General features: G+C 37.4%; 1 protein-coding gene across 5 annotated transcripts in view; it reads left to right on the plus strand.

Moving 5' to 3' along the window:
• ATL2 (atlastin GTPase 2) overlaps positions 1-17,528 on the plus strand; it is a 69,750-nt gene that overhangs the window by 40,480 nt on the left and 11,742 nt on the right. For all 5 annotated transcript variants that reach the window (XM_015094430.3, XM_027966920.2, XM_012173507.4 and 2 more), the window contains 4 exons: positions 11,777-11,911; positions 12,155-12,259; positions 16,466-16,516; positions 16,815-16,871. In XM_015094430.3, the coding sequence (XP_014949916.2) occupies positions 11,777-11,911; positions 12,155-12,259; positions 16,466-16,516; positions 16,815-16,871 (348 nt within the window). The remainder of the gene's footprint in view (positions 1-11,776; positions 11,912-12,154; positions 12,260-16,465; positions 16,517-16,814; positions 16,872-17,528) is intronic.

A 17,528-nucleotide genomic window follows, 5' to 3' on the forward strand; every position in this document is an offset into this window, starting at 1 on the left:
GATGTTTTTCTGGAACTTTCTCACGTTTTCAATGAAATGGATCATATTAATTTTTTGAATGTTGAATTAGCCTTGCATCCCTAGAGTAGTCCACTAAGTTGTGGTATATAATTCTTTTTATACATTGTTGGATTCAATTTTCTAGTATTTTGTTGAGTATTGTTACATCTATATTCCTGAAATATATTGGTCTTTAGTTTTCTTTTTTTTAAATGTCTTCATTTGGTTTTGATATTAAGATAGCACTGGCCTCATAGAATGAATTAGGAAGTATTCCCTCTGCTTCTATGTCTTGGAAAAGCTTAGAGAGAACTAGTATCATTTCTTCCTTAAATGTTTGGAAGAACTTAGCAGTGAAACTGTCTGAACTTAGTTCATTCTTCTTTGAAGATTATTAATTGTTGATTAAATTTCATTAGTAGATACAGACCTATTCAGATGATGTATTTTTTTCCTCATGTGAGTTTGGTAGTTTATTTCTTACAAATAATCAGTCCACTTCAAGTCAGTTATCAAAATTGTGGGCATAGAATTGTCCTTAATATTCTTTTATTATCTTTCTAAAGTCCATGAAATTAGTAGTTTTGACTCCTCTAATTTCTGATATTTTTATCTTTTCTCTCTCAAAACAATTTTATTGATCTTTTAAAGGAGCAGCTTTGGTTTGATTTTTTTTTTCCTGTTGTCTTGATATCCTTTTTTCTTGTGTTCAGTGTTATTAAGGTTTCTGCTGTAATTTTATTCTGCTTCTTTAGGTTAAAAATTATTATTCTAGTTTTGGTTTTGGATCTCTTTCCTAATATGTGCACCCGGTTCTATAAATTCTTTTCTAATCATTGCTGTCACTGCATTTCACCTGTTTTCATAAGTTGTTTTTCTCATTTTCATTTAGTTCAAAATACTTAAAATTTTCTGTTGGGATTTTTTGACCCATGTGTTATTTAGAAGTGTGTTGTGTACACTTCTACTATTGTGGGGTTTTCCAGCTATGTTTACATTATTGGTCTCTAGTTTAATTCATTTGTGGTCTGATAGCATGCTTTGTATGATCTGTTCAGGGTTCTGTTTTGGGAAATGTTCTGTATGAGACTGAGAGGAATGTGTAGTCCATTGTTGGATGAAGGATTCTATAAGGTCAGTTAGATCTGCTTGAATGTTGGTGCTGTTTAGTTCAGCTGTATCCTTGAAAGTGAAAGTCGCTCGGCCATGTCCGACTCTTTGCCGCCATGGACTGTATAGTCCATGGAATTCTCCAGGCCAGAATACTGGAGTGGGTAGGCTTTCCTTTCTCCAGGGGATCTTCCCAATCAAGTCATCGAACCCAGGTCTCCCACATGGCAGGTGGATTCTTCACCAGCTGAGCCACAAAGGAAGCCCAAGAATACTGGAGTGGGTAGCCTGTTCCTTCTCCAGTGGGTCTTCCCCACCCAGGAATCAAACCAGGGTCTCTTGCATTGCAGGCAGATTCTTTACCAACTGTACTATCAGGGAACTGATAGTTTGTCTTCTGAATCTGTCAATTACTGATTGAGGGGTGTTGAGGTCTCCAAGTGTAATAGCGGATTTTCTTGTTTGTCCTTGGAATTCAGTTTTCGCCTCATATATTTTGATGCTTTCATATTAAGCACATTGAAAATTGTCAAGTTTTTCTGGAGAAATGACTCCTTTTATCATTATGTATTACTGCTCTTTATAATGATAATTTCCTTGTCTTAAAGTCAGCTCTGTCTGAAATTAGTATAGCTACTCTAGCTTTTATTTGAGTAGTGTTAGCGTGCATTGGAGAAGGAAATGGCAAGCCACTCCAGTGTTCTTGTCTGGAGAATCCCAGGGACGGGGGAGCCTGGTGGGCTGCTGTCTATGGGGTCGCACAGAGTTGGACACGACTGAAGCGACTTAGCAGTAGCAGCATTGTGTATCTTTCTCCATTCCTTTTCTTTGTGTCTAAACTGGTTTTTTTTGTGGAGAGCAAATAGTTGGATTTATTTTTAATCCAATGACAGTTTCTTTCATTTAACTGGTTTATTTCAGTCATGCATGTCTGAAGTGATTATTGATACTTGTTGGTTCTTTTTTATTCTCTTTTCTGCCTTCTTTAGCTTTAATTCACTATTTTATGTGATTCCACATTCTGTTCTTTCTTAGTGTATCTATTTATTTAAACATTAAAATAATCTAATTGCCTGGAGTTTGCAATATACATTTACAACTGATCTAAGTTTGCTTTTAGAATATTACTATACTGCTTTATGGGTAGTACAGGTACCTTATGACAGAGTATTCCCAGTGCCTCCCCGCTATACCTTATGTTGTTAATTTCCTCTCTGTATGTACCATAATCACCTAATACATTGTTGCAATTAGAACTTTGGACATGCTGTTGTCTATTAGATGAATTAAGGGAAGAATAAAAGATTTTCTTGTCTTTCTCTGATATTCTTTTATATATGTGTCTGAGTTTCCAGCGTTATTATTTTCTTTCTTTGTGAAGAACTTTTAACATTTCTTACAAGGTAGGTGTACTGGTGACAACATCCTTCATTTTTTATCTGAAGAAGAATTTATTTCTCCTTCACTTTTATAGGATAACTTTATTGGATACAGAATTTTAGGTTGGTGGCTTTTTCCTTTTAACACTTCACATGTTTCATTCCATTTTCTTCCTGTTGGTATGGTTTCAGACTAGAAGTCCAAAGTGATTCTTATCGTTCTTTGATCCTCCATAGATACAAGTGTTTTTGTCTTTGTTTTCTTTTGGGATTTCCTTTTAGTCTTTGTCATTTTGCAGTTAGGCTGTGATATGCCTTGGTGTTATCTGATTGTCTTAGATTTGTTCTTTAGTATTTGTCATTAATTTTAGAAGATTCTCAGCCATTATTACCATGAAATTAAAGACATTTGCTCCTTGGAAGAAAAGTTATGACCAACCTAGACAGCTTACTAAAAGGCAGAGATACTACTTTGCTGACAAAGGTCTATCTAGTCAAGCTATGGTTTTTCCAGTAGTCATGTGTGGATATGAGAGTTGGACTATAAAGAAAGCTGAGCACCGAAGAATTGATGCGTTGGAACTGTGGTGTTGGAGAAGATTCTTGAGAGTCCCTTGGACTGCAAGAAGATTCAACCAGTCCATCCTAAAGGAAATCAGTTCTGAATATTCATTGGAAGGTCTGATGTTGAAGCTGAAACTTCAGTACTTTGGCCACCTGATGTGAAGAACTGACTCATTTGAAAAGACCCTGATGCTGGGAAAGATTGAAGGCAGGAGGAGAAGGGGCTGACAAGAGGGTGAGATGGTTGGATGGCATCACCGACTCGATGGACATGAGTTTGAGCAAGCTCCAGAAGTTGGTAATAGGCAGGGAAGCCTGGTGTGCTGCAGTCCATGGTGGCAGAGTCAGATATGACTGAGCAACTGAACTGAATTGATTACTTCTGATGTTTCTTTTATGCTTTTTCCCCTTCTCCTTCTGGTATTCCCATTATACCTATTTACTGGTTTAGTCACTCAGTCATGTCCGACTCTTTATGACCCCATGGACTATAACTATAGCCCACCAGGCTCCCCTGTCCATAGGCTTTTCCAGGCAAGAATACTGGAGTGGGTTGCCATCTCCTCCTCCAGTATACCTTCCTATATATTGATTGAACCCATGTCTCCTGCTTGCAAGCAGATTCTTTACCACTGCGCCACCAGGGAAGCCATAACTATTTATACCTTTTTATAATTGTCCCACAGTTCTTGAATAGTCTCTTCTGTTATTCTTATCCTTTTTTGTCTATGCATTTCAGTTTGGGAAGTTTTTGTTGATACAAGTTTGTGTTCACTGATTCTTTTGTTGATGTGTCCAGTCTGTGGATAAGTATATTAAAAGTGAAAGTCGTTCAGTGGTGTGCAGCTCTTTATGACCCCAGGGACTATACAGTCCATGGAATTCTCCAGGCCAGAATACTGGAGTGGGTAGCTTTTCCCTTCTCCAGCGGGTCTTCCCAACCCAGAGATTGAACCCAGGTCTCTGCATTGCAAGTGGATTCTTTACCAGCTGAGCTACAAGGAAAGCCCAGGTATATTAAAGGTATTCTTTATTTCTATAATAGTATTTTTTCTATCTAACATTTTCTTTTGATTCTTTCTTAGAGTTTCCATCTCTCTGCTTATATTACTTGTTTTTGCATGATTTCCACTTTTTAAAATTAGAAATTTTATGATATTTACCTTATTACTTTAAATTTCCTGTCTAATATTTCAAAATCTACATCATACCTGAGTTTGATTCTTTTGATTGCTTTGTCTCATCAGTCTGTTTTTCCTCACCTTTTGATGAGGAAGCCAGGCTTCAGCAATATGTGAACCATGAACTTCCTGATGTTCAAGCTGGTTTTAGAAAAGGCAAAGGAACCAGAGATCAAATTGCCAATATCTGCTAGATCATCAAAAAAGCAAGAGAGTTCCAGAAAAACATCTATTTCTGCTTTATTGACTATGCCAAAGCCTTTGACTGTGTGGATCACAATAAACTGTGGAAAATTCTGAAAGAGATGGGAATACCAGACCACCTAACCTGCCTCTTGAGGAATCTGTATGCAGGTCAGGAAGCAACAGTTAGAACTCGACATGGAACAACAGAATGGTTCCAGATATGAAAAGGAGTACGTCAAGGCTGTACATTGTCACCCTGCTTCTTTAACTTCTATGCAGAGTACATCATGAGAAACGCTGGACTGGAAGAAACACAAGCTGGAATCAAGATTGCCGGGAGAAATATCAATAACCTCAGATATGCAGATGACACCACCCTTATGGCAGAAAGTGAAGAGGAACTAAAAAGCCTCTTGAAAGTGAAAGAGGAGAGTGAAAAAGTTGCCTTAAAGCTCAACATTCAGAAAACGAAGATCACGGCATCTGGTCCCATCACTTCATGGGAAATAGGAAACAGTGTCAGACTTTATTTTGGGGGGCTCCAAAATCAGTGCAGATGGTGGCTGCAGCCATGAAATTAAAAGACGCTTACTCCTTGGAAGAAAAGTTATGACCAACCTAGATAGCATATTGAAAAGCAGAGACATTACTTTGCCGACTAAGGTCTGTCTAGTCAAGGCCATGGTTTTTCCAGTGGTCATGTATGGATGTGAGAGTTGGACTGTGAAGAAGGCTGAGCGCCAAAGAATTGATGCTTTTGAACTGTGGTGTTGGAGAAGACTCTTGAGAGTCTCTTGGACTGCAAGGAGATCCAACCAGTCCATTCTGAAGGAGATCAGCCCTGGGATTTCTTTGGAAGGAATGATGCTAAAGCTGAAACTCCAGTATTTTGGCCACCTCATGCGAAGAGTTGACTCACTGGAAAAGACTCTGATGCTGGGAGGGATTGGGGGCAGGAGGAGAAGGAGACGACAGAGGATGAGATGGCAAGATGGCATCACGGACTCGATGGACATGAGTCTGAGTGAACTCCGGGAGTTGGTGATGGACAGGGAGGCCTGGTGTGCTGCGATTCATGGGGTCGCAGAGTCGGACATGACTGAGCGACTGAACTGAACTGTACTTATCAGACATGAACTATCAGAAAATCGGAACTGAGAGTTAAGCTTTTACTATGAAATTTTATGTTAATCTAGTTCTAGCTCGGAGATGTTTTTAAAGTTTGCTGCTTTAGATCCCATAGACTTCAATATTCTCTCCCCCCTTCCATTGTCCTTGGGTTTCCCTAAGAACTCCTTAAATAGAATCTCTGTCTTGCCGCTGTGTCAGTTGTAATCCATTGATTGATGTGGTGGTAATGTGTGTGTGAGGAGAGCTTTATCATTTTATTATTAAATCTCAGTTTTGTAAGTGGACCTGAGTCCCTGGGCTATGACCTTCAGAAATTTTTTTTCTCCCTTTGCTGAAACAGGAAGGCTAGAGGGAACTGGAGTTGATGAATTGGACTTTCCCAGAGTTAGATAAAGCTCTGATCAGGTAGTTTGCCTTGAAGGGCTGGCCTTTGTTAGTGGGGACTGCTCTCAGGGCTTACTTGCCCCGTGTGTGTTTGAAAATGGTTGCAGGGAATTCCCTGGTGGTCCAGTTCTTTGGGGCTCAGTGCTTTCACTGCCATGGCTTGGGTTCATATTAATTTAAGTTTGTCCATATTAATTTAAGTGTTTCTTCAGTTTGCTCTAGGAGTTTCTGCTTCTGGTAAACTGACTTTCGGCTTGCAATTCTTTGTATTGGCCTCTCTCCAGAGTTCAGTGTGCAATTTTCCCTGTGACCCTGACTCTCTGATCAAAGAAAGGTCATTGGTTTTCATGTTGAGCTTTTTTCTTGTTGTGAGGCTGATCTGCTTTTTTACATTAGCTTTATACATGGGAGCACTGAGACCAGAAGTCCAGTGGAAGGCTATAAAATCAGGTCTCAACACCAAACTAGAAGTGTTTTCCCTTTCCTGTTCTAGTAGCACTTAAGTACACTTGAAAAATTGTGGTTAAAAAATGCATAACAATTTCCCTTTTTAGTCACTTTTAAGTGTACAATTTAATGGCATTAAGACTGTTCATATTATTGTGCAGTCATCACTAGAACTTTTTCATTTTCCCAGACTGAAGATCTGTACACAATAAACTCTTTCCTCCAGCCCCTGATAACTACTTTTCCACTTTCTGTCTCTATGAGTTTAACTACTCTAGATATTTCATGTAAGTATAATCATACAATTTTGTTATTTTGTATCTGGCTGATTTTACTAAGCGTGTCTTCCAGGTCAAGGTCATCGTTTAACCAGAATCATAAGAAAAAAAGATTATTTAAACTTATTCTTCTTTGGCATGTAGCTAAGTTGATATAGTTGTCCTTTGTCTGAGCTTGTGACTTAGGTCAGTCATTATGCTATCTGTCTGTCCAGCCCCAAAAGGGAAGAGTTGGATGAAGAGATGGGTAAGATGTTAGACAGTTTTAAAGTTGTTTTCAAAGTCTAATGTTTCTTAATTTGCTCTAGGACTTGCAGAGTAGTCTTACGCATTCAAATGAAAACTCTTTAAGTTATGCTTGGTGGTCAGAATGTTAATATTAGCTTATTCTATCGTTTGGGTGTTTGCTGTTAATAACCTACCTCCTAAGTTAGGTACTAGTTTATACAGATTAAGATTTTTATGTTATGTTTTTATGAGGAATGCTGCATAGCTTGGAAGGATCTGCCATTTTGTTGTACAGCTACTTGGATCTTTAATTTCATCCTTCTGTCCATTTTCCTTATAGCTGTGTTGAGTTGTTAGGCTTCTCAGTGCACCTTTGTCTTTTGGCCTGCCCGTTGTTGAAGTTAGGAGACCTGGCTGGACCACCAACTCAGTGTGCAGATTAACCTAGATTTTGTTTCACTTTGTTGCTAGAGAATGTTATCTTTCCTATGGTGAAATAAGAATTTGTTTCTTATTGTTTAGAGCAGGTAGGGGTTCTTAATTGTTGATAATTATATTATATTGGTGAGTCTTTTTGGCAAGGATTTGTGTTTATTCACTATAATATTTGACTACATTCAAAGTTCAAGTCTTTCCAGCTGAGATGCCTTTTGCAACTGGAACTTATTCAGTAAGCTTTTTTTTTTTTTTAACTGGAGGATTAAGATAATTTTTGAAATTTTTAGTTTTTATACCTGTATTAGTAAATGGAATCAGGTTACTGTTTTTCAAGGTCTTAAGTTTGCTTCTGCTAACTTATGACAGCAGACAGTATCTGTTATGAGCGAGGCTCCTTCTCAAATTCATTAGCATGCTCCTGAGGGCAGAGATATTTGTTCTTTTTCACTGCTCTGTCCCTTGAATCTAGAACAGTGGCTGGCACACAGTAGGGGTTCAATAAATATTTGTTGAATGACTTATTAAATATACCAGTGTTCAGTATGTTAGAGAAATAACAAGACTTCTTAATTTCATGTTTTGAAATGTCAAAACTTAACTGGTTTTAATTAGCTAGGTTCTCTGATTTACCTTTTTTCTCATTCTTTTATTGACTGATCAATTTAGTACTTCTGCTTCATTGACTACGCTAACGCCTTTGACTGTGGATCACAACAAGCTGTGGAAAATTCTTAACGAGATGGGACTACCAGACCACTTTACCTGCCTCCTGAGAAACCTGTGTACAGGTCAAGAAACAACAGTTAGAACTGGATGTGGAATAATGGGCCAGTTCAGAATTAGGGAAGGAATATGTCAAGGCTGTATATTGTCACCTTGCTTATTTCTATTCAGAGTGCATCATGAGAAATGCGGGCTGAAGGAAGCACACAAGCTGGAATCTAGATTGCCAGGAGAAATATCCACAACTTCAGATATGCAGATGATATCACTCTAATGGCAGAAAGCTAAGAGGACCTAAAGAGCCTCTTGATGAGGGTGAAAGAGAAGAGTAAAAAAGCTGGCTTAAAACTCAGCATTCAAAAAAGTAAATCATGGCATCCAGTCCCATCACTTCATGGCAAATAGATGGGGAAAAAGTGGAAATATTGACAGACTTTATTTTCTTAGGCTCCAAAATCACTGCAGATGGTAATTGCAGCCATGAAATTAAAAGATGCTTGCTCCTTGGAAGGAAAGCTATGACAAACCTAGATAGTGTATTAAAAAACAGAGACATCACTTTGCCGACAAAGGTCCGTATAGTCAAAGCTGTGGTGGCTCAAACAGTAAAGGACCTGCCGGCAGTGTGGGAGACCCAGGTTTGATCCCTGGGTTGGGAAGATACCCTAGAGGGGAAATGGTAATCTTGCCTGGAGAATTACATGGACAGAGGAGCCTGGCAGGCTGCAGTTGAGCGCTGAAGAATTGATGCTTTCGAACTGTGGTGATGGAGAAGATCCCTTGAAGAGCAAGGAGTCAAACCAGTCAGTCCTAAAGGAAATCAACCCTGAACGTTCATTGAAGGACTAATGGTGAAGCTGGAGCTCCAGTACTTGCATCGATCTGATGTGAAGAGCTGACTCATTGGAAGAGACTCTGATGCTGGGAAAGACTGAGGGCAGGAGAAGAAGTGGGCAACAGAGGATGAGACGGTTGAATGGCATCACCAACCCAATGACATCAGTTTGAGCAAAGTCCAGGAGATAGTGAGGGACAGGGAAACCTGATGTGCTGTAGTGGGTGGAGTCACAAAGAGTTGGGCGACTTAGTGGCTGAACACTAGCAATGCAGTAAACATCTCCATTACAGGGTAAACCAAGAAGAGTAATACATAGTTAGTACATCTTTTGTTAATGAGACACCAGTTCTTTTTAAAGTTCTTTTGGAGATAGTAAGGTTAACAAGCATCTTACTTAGCCTATGATTTCAGTCATCTATACTTTTTAAAATTTAGCTTTACTCTCTTATTCATGTATTGTTTCTAGCAGTGATTGAAAGGATTTTATTTCTTCCATCTCTCTTACCCATGTGCAAAAAGGAACATGTTGAAGCTTAATAATTAAAAAAATTTAATGTATTTATTGAGCAAATATTTTGAGCACCTACTGCGAGCCAGGCACTATTCTGTGTTCTGGGGATACTATCCTGTGTTTTGAGAGGAAAAAAATGACAGAAACTTTTTTCTTCATGGAACTTAAATTCTCATAGAAGAGATAGGGGAAAAAAAATAAGTAAAATTAAGTAATATGTAGAATAAAAGCAGATTTCTCTAATAGGATAAATTCTTTTAAGTTACTTGTGTAGGTTGAATCAGTTCATTAAATATCAGTTTGCCATTGTTGGGGAATGAGGTACTACGTGTGAGAACGTAGAATAAGGAAGGCACTTTGGTAGAAACAGTTTTGTAAATCAGATGGAGTTTATAACCTGTGCTCGCAATACTTACCCTTACACTGCAGTGCAAAGCCATTTAAAGGGAGCCACCTGAAGTGTCAGTAATAGGCTTTAAGAGTTCAGAAAAGTTGGAGTTTCTTTTCCTGACCACCCGCTCAGTCTAGGCTGAGACCAGATGGAGCAAAGGCATAGCGATGCTAAGCAACCTATGTATTTGGGAATATTGACCTTTTTTGTTGTGGGACAAACTGGAAGATGTGTGTATGTGCTGGGGGTACTTTAGGAGCAGAGATAGGGAATGTAAAGGTGGATTGTATACAACAGGTCTCCAGATGGTCCTGTAAAGAAATGGGGAGCCACAGATGGCTTTTTAGTGGGACCATGGCATGATTTTAGGTTTCTTGTTGAGAACATTAAGTGACAGTTGGGAAGGATGGGTTGGAGGGTACAGCAGGGAGGTTCAAGGTGATTTGGAGCATCTAAAAACTATAGTTAGTGCAAGACTATAATTGGGCTTATTTAGGGTGTACTGTTAATCTTCTGATCCCTGTGAAGGGTGCTTCTGGAAGCACAAGTCTGTAGTATATAGTATAAATAGAGTTGTACCATGTGTCAGCCTTGTGGCCAACAGAGGATGAGGGTCTTAAGTTGAAGATACTGAAAGTGAAGAAGAGAGTCCAAGAGAATTTTGTAAGTGATAGGATTGGTAACTACTGGGGATGGAGTTTTGTGGAATAATAATTATAGATGGTTTGTGTTTTACCATCTGAGCCACCAGGGAAGCCTACTGATGTTTAAGACTGATCTTCATATTAAGTAGTGATAATTTGGGCAACACTTTTTTCTCCCGCCTTTTCCTCATTAAGTCCACCTTACACATCTTTCTCCACCCCTAATTGGAGCTTTGTTATCTATTTTGGACTATATAGTAAAGCTTATTAGAAGTATTTCTGAAACAAAGGAATTTTTCCTATGAGGGGTGGTACTTTGAGAAAAGGGTATATGGGCTTTAAATATACTTAAAGTAGAGGGCTCTTAATATATGTCAAAGTTAACTCATTTATCATTCCAGATTTAATTTTCTAGATAAATTAGCTTATGGTATATTAAATTTCATATAATTTTATAATATTACAACAGTTTAGTCCCGTAATGTATGTGCTGAAACATTTTATTATAGAAAAATTTAAATATACCCCAAAATAGTAGCGTATAATGAACTCCAGTGTACCCACCCACATTTTCCTGGTCTTATTTCATCTGTTTTCCTCTCTGCCCTTTTACTTATTTATTTGCTGTAACTAGATAAGGCTTTATTATTATTATTATTATTATTATTATTACAACCTCAGAGCCATTATTATGTCACACAGTCATCTTTACCCCAGCTTAGCACCATCTAATACAATACCCAGTGTGGATTCAGATTTCCCTTTTGGTTTTGAAAAAGACTTATAGTTGGATTGTTTGAATCAGATTTTATACAAGTCTTGTGGTTATTTTTAAAGTTGATGTTTTTTGAAGAGAAAATTAAGGCAGTGTGAAAACATTTTAGTATAAGCTATTCTAAGAGAGCAGTGCTGTTTTGACAGTCATTCTGTCTGGAACTTGGTTTTGTAGAAGGAGGTGTCAAAATAGCTGGTATCCTATTTTTATGATTTTGAACATAGGAAGTCTTTCCAAAGTGGGAAAAGTGGGTGTGACCCCACTTATCTAGAAGCCTAGAGTGTGAAAATGTGAGCAGATTTGAGAAGGTTCAGGTCCCTCTGTGAAGGATGTGGGATTTGGGACCGTTTTTGTAACTGCTTGTTTAATGTTACAGTATATTTTATCTCCCTGGATGTACCGGCCTTATCTATAAAATAAGGAGTGGATGATTTCTTTCTTTTTTTCCTAAAATTTTTATTGAAGTGTAGTTGATTTACAATGTTGTAAAGATTGGGTGATTTCCTACATTCCTTTTGAGTTCTTATTTTTGTGTGTTTTATTTTATATTTATGCTTGATTTCAACAGGATTCTCAGAGTTGGATTGGTGGAAACAATGAACCATTGACTGGCTTTACATGGCGAGGTGGTTGCGAAAGAGAAACAACAGGCATACAAGTCTGGAATGAAGTATTTGTGATTGAGAGACCTAATGGAACAAAAGTAAAATTCTTTTTATAGTTTTGTTTTTTTTTTACTGTTTTTTCTTCCTTATTTCTTGAGCAAAACAACACAGAACTCTTATTATCTGATAACTTAAACATGTGGACTATTATGTCAAAATGTGTGAGATATGTACTTTTCTTGACTTAATTACTGATATTTATGGTAACCGTTTTATATTTGACTCTCATAAATCACTGTTGGTGAGTTTTTACTTAGTATTTCAAACTTTTAAATTCCTAGGTGGCTGTGCTGCTAATGGATACCCAGGGTGCCTTTGACAGCCAGTCAACTATCAAGGATTGTGCCACAGTGTTTGCTCTGAGCACCATGACTAGTTCTGTTCAGGTGAGACACAGGGATGCTCTAGCATGATCAGTTCACATAACTCTAATACCTTTGCTTTTCCTCAGAATGCTATTTGATGGAAGAAAAGAAGGACTAAAATTAGAGAAACTATTTACATTTCTTATTGCTCACTTACGTTTCTGTGCTTGCTGTCTGGGCTTACAATGTGAAATTTCGTACTTTTAAGTGCTTAGCGGGGAAGCAGTGAACCAGTAGCCAGTGTCTTTGGTATTTTGTTGTAGCATCAATGCTCTTTTTTTTTTAAGGAGTATATATTATTGTATATTATCCTTAATTGAACTCAAGGATATTCAGTTGATACTGTGGCTGCCAGATACAGTAAAATGTAGAGTGTATTTTTATTTTTTGGCTAAATTGACCAAACAGCAAAACCAAGTAATTAAATTTAGTTTTCTACTTGATGTGCATGGCAACTAGTACTTGATTATTTGAATGAATGGAGGTATGTTTATATAATAAACTAGGGTCATATTTAACTTAGGAAACCTAAGTGATGTTTATATAATCTAGGATAGCACCTGTTTCCACTTAGAAAGGAGTAAAATTCTTTTCTTTTTTCACTTATGCTATACCCTAGTTATGTTTGGTGTTGTGTCAAGTTCTAGTCTCTTTGAGCTAGGCCATCTTTTTTCTGTATAATGTAGACTGATTGGACTGAATTAAACCACCACAGGTCATTTTGTATTTTTTTACTTTCCCTTTTATGGGCTCATCTGTGGTCGATACTTCTCTGGCTGAAAAAAGAATTATTGAAGTATGGTGGTTAGGTCCAGCTGGTGGTGATGTTTCAAGATACATATTTGCAAATATTTTAAAGAGTATGTGCCTCTCCTGAGGCAAGAAATATTTCCTACTGATGAGAGACTATAGGTGATGCCGTCACAGTGCCTTGGCTTCTGTGCTTTCCCTTGGTGTCTGGAGTGTACGACTAGCCTCGATTAAAGTTCCCTTCTCCTTCCTCAATTCGAAGTATCTAGCTGTCAGTGGAAACAACTTGTGGATATTATTACGAGATAAAAGAGAAGGGGCTTCTTTTTATTATAGCGATGGAGATACCTGTCTCTATAAACTAAATGATGTTATTGGGGACCCTTAGAATCTCTCTTTTCCTATTTGTTCTACTTTTTTTTTCCGATTTTACAGGGTGGCACAACTGCCATTTTCCTGAGGCAACCAGAAGCCACATTTTTGTGTTTGTATTATCACATTATAGCCCTTCAGATTAGCTGACTCTCTGACTTGCTTTAATTATAAGCTCTCTGTCCTAAAACTTATACTGTGGCGTTCTGTTGTTTATTTAACTTTATGATAGTGAGAGGCCTAATTTTGGAAACGTAAAGCCATTTTCTTATTGTAAAATGAAAATTCTAGCTTTGCTTGACTGTCTCATAATGTGATTTTGTGTGCAGTCAGAAATGAAATCCGAATGCGATAATGCATAAAAAAGCGCTTTGTAAACTAAATAATCAAAAAGATTAATTTTTTGTTGTTTTTTAAGGCCGCACTGACCGGCACGTGGGATCTTAGTTCCCTAATCAGGGATCGAACCCATTCCCTCTGCCTTGGGAGCACAGAGTCTTAATCACTGAATTTGCAGGGAAGTCCCTGAAATTATTTTTTATTATTACTTCTTTCCTGATTCTTGAGGCCGGATTTCTGTCCTTTCTTATTACATAAGTTATATGATTGATAGGCTAATGACAGACTGATCCCTTTGTCATTTATTTTTTCAAAAAATAATTGTTGAGCATCTTGTTAAGTACAGTGTGGTATACGAGTACAACATAGTATACTAAGTACTAATGATCTACAGTAAACAAATCTTTTCTCTGCTGTTTATAATCTGGCCCTGACAATGAAAGGATCTGGGCCTATTTTTTAAATGCTAAGGTCCATATCAGTGAGAATAGGTTGGTCATGCTCTCAGTTTTTAAGTTTAAATAGAGTTTAATCACCTCAATCATTAATTCCTTTTTAAGTACCTGTTTGGAATTAGCTGAGAAAATCATTTTAAGTTTGCTGGCTTATAGTGGCTGTTTATTTTCTTGACCTCCAAGTGGTTAAGTTGGATCAGCACTTTTTTGCGGTTAGAATAGATTGTTCTCTATTTGGAGTAACCCTATTTTCTTAGATATGTTATTTCTTAGCAGAGGCTGCAACTATGGACACCTACTACTTTTCTCCTTTGGTGGCCTAGGTGATCTGGTAAAAGATCTGATTCAGAAGGACTGGACCTAGTGTATCTTCTCTCCAGTTTCTCTCTTGCGAGTGCTTGAGTGAGTGATAGTCACTCGGTTGTGTCTGACTCTTTGTGACCCCATGGACTGTAGCCTGCCCTGGTCCTCTGTCCATGGAATTCTCCAGGCAAGAATGCTGGAGAGGGTTGCCATTTCCTTCTCCAAATGCCTTTCATGCCCCTCTCACAAAAAGGAGCAATCCCTAATGGTGGGATTTTGGGGCACTGGGGTGCTGCCTGCATCCACTCAGAAGCCTGCATGGTGGGTAGGCAGTCAAGTCTGACTGTTCATTCTCCTCCCTAAGCACAGCTCCAGTCCCAAGACACATCCCTTTAATTCCCATTGGCCACTGGCACTTTACAGAATTTTTGCAAAGTCTCTAAAATTCTGCATGGATGAGGTACTTGCAGCTCCATTCTAGGGTATAATGGTTTCAGAAGGTACCCTGAATGATGCTCCATAGATATTAGGTCTCAAACCCAGTTCTTCTTACCTTTCCCCTGCCCCAACCCAAACCATTCCACTTCCAGAATGCCAGGTCACATTGGTCCATCTCCCAATGGACTGCTGAATGCTTCTTCCTCAGACTTGGGGACTGAGGAGAGAAAAGGGGTCAAGAGCCATGAGTTCTCCATGTTTCTCAGCAAACAGGATTCTGGACCCAAACTGGACCCAAAGGGTCTCAGTTTTACTCATGGACAATACAAAGTTAGGGTCAGATGCTCCTCAATGCTCCTCCTGGTTCTAAAATTCTGTTTTTGATAACTGCATTTTTCACATTCCTTCAAAAATATGTGCAGAAACATTAGTAATTTTCAAATAAAGAAGCTATAAAATGTACAATATAATTCTTTTGAAAAGCTACTTTTCAAATATAATCAGTATTTAAATTAGCAATTTTTTAGCTTTTTTTTTTTCATATAATGGCAGTTCTTTCAAACAGGCAAAAAAAATCCAACCAAAGGCACTTAAGAAATTACTTAAGAAATTATAAGACCTTCTCTGGTGGCTCATATGGTAAAGAGTCTGCCTGCAGTGCAGGAGACCGGATTCAATCCCTGGGTTAGGAAGATCCCGTGGAGAGGACAACTGGAGTGGCAACCCACTCCAGTATTCTTGCCTGGAGAATCCCATGGACAGAGGAGCCTGGCGGGCTATAGTTGATAGGATCACACAGAATCGGACATGACTGAAGTGGCTTACCATACAAGAAATTATATGTCATTGTATTCAGTTTGAAAACTTAGCCGATTTGATATTTATTCTTACTTAATTTACCATCATCAGCTCTGGCCTGTGTGGCTTGCAAAGCCTCCTAAAAATTTGTGAAAAGGGCAAGAGTGCCACCTACTGTTGTGTATGTTGTGTTTTTTGTTTTTTGTTTTTTTAAACAGCTACTACAGTCTGGTAAAATATTCCTGTTATTTAGACTGAGTTTGCTTAAGTAAAAAGATAATCATATTAGAGTCAATGGTAGTTGAGGCACCCATGAGTAACTATAAACTATATATTGTGAATGCTCCAAGGAGGAATTTGATCTTTGTAGAACTATGCCCTTCACATTCATTCACTTAGAAAAATAGTTCAGGAAATCCTATACTTAAGAAAAAAAGACAAATCATGGCGTAACATTAAAGAAACTTACTACATAAGTGTAAGTATGTAAACGTACAATATAAGTATACTGCATATACTTAAAAAAAAAGTCTGCTGCTTTCTTGGCCCCATATGCATGTATTCCTGATTTTTACATAGTTTACCACCACTGCTCCCCACTTAGTGTTTTACAGTTAGGAAAGAAGAAATCCTTTTCATCACTAGTTAAGATAATGATCGAGTCATTCATATGTGTTCAGGTATAAAATAGCCTTCATTTCCAGAAGCAAAGTTATACACAGCTGGGTATTCAAAGTAAAGCACTAATGAAAACCAAATTCTGTTTTAACAGGTATATAATTTGTCTCAAAATATTCAGGAAGATGATCTTCAACACTTGCAAGTATGTATGTCTCAAAGAGTGTATGCCAAAGTATTGAAAATTTAATTCCTACATTATTGTTACTTTACACCAGTAATCTATAATATTGTATGAAGATTGACTGTTACATGATTTTAAACAGATACATGACTTCTTAACTAAAAGAAATTTTAATGTATACTTGGTCTTAAAAATTAAATGCTTGGCTTTCAAATGATTTTAAAGGCCCTGACATCTAGTGGTCTGATATAGAACAGCTTTACAGATGTCTTCTTTCAACGTCTTTGGGGGCATTATTTTAAATAATTTGATTTAATAGTTATTTACAGAATACGGCAGACTTGCAATGGAAGAAATCTACCAGAAACCATTTCAGGTAAATTAAGTATTTTATCATTAAAATAAATTTATCTATGAAAAGCTGTTATCTTGTATTTCTGAAGATATAAGAACATTATGCCAAACTTATTTTTAGCAACAGATCCAGCGGAATTGAAACTAATTTATGGTAGAGTCATCACCAACTTAACAGTAGCAATTTACAAGAAAGGAAATAGAACAAATGATTATAGATTGATTCTTAGAATTTTTACTTAAAGAAGTTAATAACATTTCTCTTAATTAAGTGTTAATTCCCAGAGTTGAGATAGTCATGTAAACTTCTTGTATACATCATAAACTACTGCCATATTATTGGTTGTGTGTGTGTGGGGGGAGTATATTACTAGTTGAAATTAGACCTGTTATTGTTCATTTTTGATTCATAGAAAAGTTTCAGAGTTTATTATATCTCTCCTCCATGTTTTTTCATTACCTTTAAATGCTAAATGCAGAATATTAAGTCAGAAATTAATCTGGGGGGAGTTATTTGAGAAGCATATGTTCTGCTTGCTTCTTTGGAGTCTTAACATTACAGAGATTTAAAAGAAGAAAACAAAGCTAATTTCAGATAGTTTCTTCTTTGAAATAAGTGGTTTATAAGTTGACATCGTATTACTTGATTAGTTGTGTTATAGTAGGTGAGAATGACTCA

Source organism: Ovis aries, chromosome 3 (assembly GCF_016772045.2).
Source record: "Ovis aries strain OAR_USU_Benz2616 breed Rambouillet chromosome 3, ARS-UI_Ramb_v3.0, whole genome shotgun sequence".
Lineage (NCBI taxonomy): Eukaryota > Metazoa > Chordata > Mammalia > Artiodactyla > Bovidae > Ovis > Ovis aries.